At 39.1% G+C, this 6,000-nt stretch overlaps 1 protein-coding gene across 9 annotated transcripts in view; it reads right to left on the reverse strand.

Moving 5' to 3' along the window:
• Positions 1–6,000, reverse strand: part of capn1a (calpain 1, (mu/I) large subunit a) — a 44,009-nt gene that overhangs the window by 13,934 nt on the left and 24,075 nt on the right. For 7 of the 9 annotated variants that reach the window (XR_012388501.1, XR_012388502.1, XR_012388500.1 and 4 more), the window contains 4 exon segments: positions 5,025–5,108; positions 3,657–3,742; positions 3,507–3,581; positions 726–886 (listed from right to left, as the gene is read on the reverse strand). Coding sequence is in view for 4 of the 9 variants with exons in the window: in XM_068224945.2 (XP_068081046.1) it covers positions 726–886; positions 3,507–3,581; positions 3,657–3,742; positions 5,025–5,108 (406 nt within the window). In the remaining 5 variants the exon portion in view is untranslated. 9 annotated transcript variants of the gene reach the window in all.

Consider the following 6,000-nt stretch of genomic DNA (forward strand, 5'->3'; position numbering starts at 1 on the left):
ACCCATGCTAGTGGATGCTGCTCTCTCACTGGCTGTAGGTAATCGCTGATGTTATTTCCAATTGGAACACATTTTACACGGCATGACTTTGAGTTGCCTACAGGTCCAGATGTTTAGCATGCCAAATATCTGACTGGTGTCAGCGACTCCTCTGCGATTCTCTCCAATTGCGTTCACACTGTGTGATTGTTACTCGCGAAAACGAGCCAGTGATTTCAGGCATTTGTCTGAGATTTTTCAAAACCTGTTGGCGAGTCAAAATCATGCAGTCTGAACTCGACACTAAATTTTAAAACAAGCAGCGATGGTGCCAATCTAATGCACATAATAACTAAATGCACGTAATAACATAACTAAAGCACATAATCGGTACCTGAGGCGATCATTGTCATAGTAGTTGATGGTGTTATTTTGCTGTGACGTTGCAGAAATAGAAACCGTTTCTAAATCTCACACGCCACTGCTGGAAATGGTTAGGACAAAAACTAGTGTTAACATTAAAAAGAAACCTTTTATCACATTCCGACTGCAATTAACATATAATGTATTAAAATTATATAAATACAGTATCTATAAAGTATAAAAAGGTAAAAAACGTTTTTTAAAAACCATGTTAGCCGAATGTGATGCTACCAGTGCTAGCAGCAGAGACCAAGACCAACAATAAAGCCCCTCTGTGACCTTGAGCAATAAATCTGCTGTATGTGAAGGGTGCTGTCACTCACTGGGATGATTTCGGCATCCTCCTGCAGTGCTTCCTCTCCTCCAGGCTCCATGAAACTTGATGGTGTTCCAGTGGCTCATATCATCGTCACTCAGAGCATCAGGGGTCAGATTGCAAATCTCCAGCCGGGAGAACTGACGTAAAAACTCACCAAATGACATCCTGTGGACAAAACCACACATGAAAAGATGCAGAAATGTGCAGAAATCAGAATCGGCCAGATGTGGCTCTAAATTGGTTTGATTAGCATCTGCACTAAAAAAAAAAGACTTTTACTGCCTGTTCAAACTACTTATTTAAACTGAGTTGAAACAACACAATTCTTGTTGTTTTTTTCCCCCCAGACAACTTAATTGTTTTTATGTTCAATTCACTTAAATTTGTAAAAACTATTAAGTTAAATGAATCTATTCGTGTTGGGACAACATGAAGGAATTGTGTGGAACCCAGCTTTTTTACAGTCTGGATGTTTTTTTGTTGTTTTTAAGAGTTCACACTTGATGATTGATTATAAAGCTTGTTTGCCATGCTGTCCCGGGAGAGAGCCCTGAGCTCATAAGATCCTCGAGCCCAGGGCTCCCTCCCGTTTGCAAGGCGAGAAGGGAGTTTGAGCTCAGGTAGATCTCGAGAACTTCCCCTGCTGTAGTAGCTAATGAACAGATAGTGATTGCTCTTAAAGTTTGGTTTATACTTCTGCGTCAATTAATCGTTGTGACCCACGGCTCATTGCGCGTAGCTGTGCATTTAGACTTCAGCGCGGTGTTTCTGTTGTTCTGCAATAACACTTCCGAAACGCTAGTTGGCAGTGAGGTGTTCATGTTCCTCTGTGTCGAGTTTCTTTGATGGTGTTTTGTTTTTTCTGAATGCTTCCTTAATGCACAAGTGGCTCAAACTCGCTGATTTTGAAGCGGGAACCGGCAGACGTGCAACAACTTTAATCATAAGGTAAACACACAACAAAACTTTTCATCCGAAGCTCCTTCACGGGACTCCACACTTGTTAACAATCGCTCCATTGGGTTTGCGCGGCTCTTGGTCCTGCTCAGTCTTATCAGCGCTATCAAGCCAACCAATCACAGACCTTGCACTACGCGTCGTTGCGAGGTGTAGTTACATTTTTTGAGAGGTGCATGTCAGCAAAGCCGACGGCCACGGCATAGGGCTATGTGTCAACGCGTAGGCTGTGCGGTAGCATACGTGTGCGCTTGACACAGAAGTCTAAATCAGCCTTAAGAGATTACTACTTAATATGAGCATATCTATGGTGCTAATTTGGATTAGTCAATTAACTTAAAGGTTCAGGACACCCTGGAGAACTTTTTTTTTTATATTAACAGATGTGTGTGTGTGTGTTGAGCATCAGTTAAGACAATGTTAGCACCTGTCAGCTTTAATTGTGAGGAATCTGGATAATTTTGAGCTTTAGTCAGCTAATTTCATCTTCCGGGTTTAAAATGATTTTTGGGGCAGGATCAAAATCGGCGACGTAGCGCAGTACTGCAAGTGCAATGATGACACGTCGGTTTCTCATTATTATTCATAGCAGAGTTTTCTTATCCTATGAGAAGAGCCGGCTGCTTAATTATTCATGAGAGCACGTGCTTTCCGAAGGCAGACCTGCCAGTTTCAAGCAAGCTGTGAAACACAGACCGCAGTAGCCGTTCATGAAGGCTCGTATGTGTTTGTTTCCATGATCCACGGGGTTTGTTGCATGTTTTTTTCCCCGCGATCTTGTCAGGGCCGATCATTCAGCAAAGCTGTGTTTGTGCTGCAAGCATTTTTGTCGGAAGAGCAGTGCGAGAATTGAAGAATGGTGGACGTTGACTTTCATCAGGAGTTCGTTCACATTCAGACACATCGCCGTGCTGCTGTGTTTGCCTAAATCCTCTATATTACCAGCAGGGCTAATGGTTAAAATAGACAGGTCAGGAGACCTGCTGCACTGAGTCTGCATTCAAGATCTATAATTTAGACACGGGGATCGATGGAGAATCCTCATTTATAGGGTTTACATGAACACACTTATCTTTATAATGATATAAACTGTGGTTATGTGTATATGAAATTACGAATAACAGATGTAGCAGGGCATTAAATTACTGTTTATTTCTTTGCATTTTAACTTTGTGAAATATAAACTCATGCGTCTCCTCACGGTTTGTGTCTCATTTTGTGAGCTAACTGTCAACAACAGTTATTCGCTCCCCTTCTCCCCTGCTGGCCACGCCCACTCCTACCTATGCTCGCGGAGCTCCACGCCCATTAATCATGCATCTTTTGAAAAAATTCTGAAGTAGACTTTAACCGAAAGTGGGGGGTGTCATGGCCCTTTAAGTTGCATGTTTTTGGATGGTGGAAGGAAAACGGGAAACTCAGGGGAAACCCACCTGAGCAAAGGGGAGAATGTATAAACTCCGCACAGAAACGTCACTGGTTCTAGTCTTTACCAAGCCAGCTAACGTTTCTGTGCGGAGTTTACACATTCTCCCCCTTGCTCACTGCTGTGAAGCAAAAGTGCTAACCACTGGGCCAATGTGGGTATTTATAGTGGCTCAGGAATCGTCTGATTGGAGAATCATAAATTGAATAATAAGGGGCCGGCTGCAAGCAATCATAAGCATGTGATCCTCTTAAAATTAGTTAATAAATAAACTCCACTTAATTTGCCCAATCTCTGAGCAGAATATATTCATATTCATTACATTAGTGAAAATTTAACGCTAGAATAAACATCTATTCTTAATGCAATGTAAGATCAATCTATATTGCTGATTAAGCTCACCAAAACTCTCCATCCTCCATTTGTAAGTGCAAGTCGTCCTTCTCTGATGGATCAATCTCATCCCATTCAGGAGAGCTGGAGAGCGAACAAACACCTTCTTACTCAATGACATGAGCTGAAATGAATAGTTCTTTTTATGTTATTACTTACTTATCACTCCAGGCTCCGGTCCATTCTACCTGACCCCAAGGATTACGGATGCGGATAAGCCTCTCCATCCGCCCCCTGTACTCCACCTGTCAAACCGGATAAAGATATTGCACATTAATCGGACAGTTCACTCTAAAATAAAAATTCTGTCATCATAAACTCACTCCTGTGCAGTTTTACATCCTGTTGAACCCAAAAGAAGATATTTTAAAGAACGTTGAAAACCGGTAACCGGTATTAATAGACATTATTTACACTCACTGGCCACTTTACTAGGTACACCTTACTAGTACCGGGTTGGACCCACGTTTGCCTTTAGAACTGCCTTAATCCTTTGTGGCATAGATTCAACAAGGTACTGGATTCTCTGGTATTCCTCAGAGATTTCGGTCCATATTGACATGATAGCATCACGCAGTTGCTGCAGGTTTGTTGGCTGCACATCCATGATGCAAATCTCCCTTTCCATCACATCCCAAAGGTGCTCTATTGGACTGAGAACTGGTGACTGTGGAGGCCATTTGAGTACAGTGAACTCATTGTCATGTTCGAGAAACCAGTCTGAGATGATTTGCGCTTTATGACATGGCGCGTTATCTTGCTGAAAGTAGCCATCAAAACACTGTGGTCATAAAGGGATGGACATGGTCAGCAAAAATACTCAGATAGGCCGTGGCATTGACACGATGCTCAAAGCAGTCTAGCCATTGTCTTCTGACCTCTGGCATTAACAAGGCATTTGCGCCCATAGAACTGATGCTCATATTTTCTCTTTTTTAGATATTTTCTCTTTTTCAGACTATTCTCTGTAAACCCTAGAGATGGTTGTGCGTGAAAATCCCAGTAGATCAGCAGTTTCTGAAATACTATTCATATTCTGATTCTCGGTTTGAACTGCTGCCATGTGATTGGCTGATTAGAAATTTGTGTTAACAAGCAGTTGGATAGGTGTACCTAATAAAATGGCCAGTGAGTGTATATTTCCTACAATGCAAGTCAATGGTTACTAGTTTACAACATTCTTCAAAAAATCATCTTTTGCAGTGAAAAATACAAAAAAAATCAATAGTCAAGGGTGAGTAAATTACAGAAATTCATTTTTTGGGTCAACTATCCCACTAAGGGACAAAAAATAAATTCAAAATTCAGTCAAAACATGCAAGAAAAAGGTTTTAAAGTGGATAAAACAGATTAATTAAAACACAAGGTGTAAACGTTAAACGAATGCATATTTTTTATTATGTGTTGTATTTTTATTGTCTCATTCAAACTTTTTTTGAAATGCTGTGGGTTGTAAGAAAAGTGCCTTATAATTAGTATCGTTACTATCATTTACCAAGCCTGTGGTCAACATAAACTCAGCATTACCTGTTTGAGAGCAGTCACGGAGTAAGCGTGACCCTTTACCAGCTTCTTAAATGTCACAGACTCCATGTCAAAGGCACTGGTGATCTGGAAAAGTATCATATATAATACATGAATCTGACGCTAGAATGAAGCAGAATGTACATAATTAAATACCCTATGGGCTCATAAATAAATCATTATAATCAGCATTTTATTAAAACAGTAACTTCACAGCATTTAAACCAAAATGTGTTATATTTTTACAATCAAATTTAAATACGGTAAAAGACAGTATTATTTATTTCTTTAATTATTTGATAAGGTAAAAATGTATAAAAAATATCTTGGCACCTCTAAATCATTCCCTGTCCATGTTTCATTAACTATATTTACATTCAAAGTTAGCAAATTACTGTAACTTGTGCATAATATGTGAATATTGCATAAAACATTTGCGAATAAAGCAATATTTAAAATAGTCACTTCCTAGGAAATGAGTGTGATATATTGATAATGAAATTAAAAGCAAGTAGAGAAAGAGTTCTGCAAGTAGAGAAACTACTGTAGTATGTTTTACCTTTATAAAAACATTATTGTTAAAACAGTTGTGTTATCTTCAATCAGTTACTAATGTTTGGGAGCACAACAGTTCTAGGAGGTAACAATTCAAAATTCTATTGATGATGGACTTAAATGTACAATTTACGTGCAATTATTTGATCTCAACATCAGGCTAAATCATTCTAGATATATAAACTAGACTTTTTGTTGTACACTACTGAAATTAATAATGAGTATCGATAAATGTGTTTCCATAGTAGTGTATGCATATACAGTATTTTCTTACTGGATAAAAAACCATGAAAACTCAACCGAGTGCATACATTTGTTTTATGCATATTTGTATGCTTTTTTGCACATTTAAGTTAAAGTTAAGTTCAAGGAAACAGAGTAAGAAAACAGCAGACTGGCCTTTAATAAATGCATTAAAATATTA

This window comes from Danio rerio, chromosome 13 (genome assembly GCF_049306965.1).
Source record: "Danio rerio strain Tuebingen ecotype United States chromosome 13, GRCz12tu, whole genome shotgun sequence".
Classification (NCBI taxonomy): domain Eukaryota; kingdom Metazoa; phylum Chordata; class Actinopteri; order Cypriniformes; family Danionidae; genus Danio; species Danio rerio.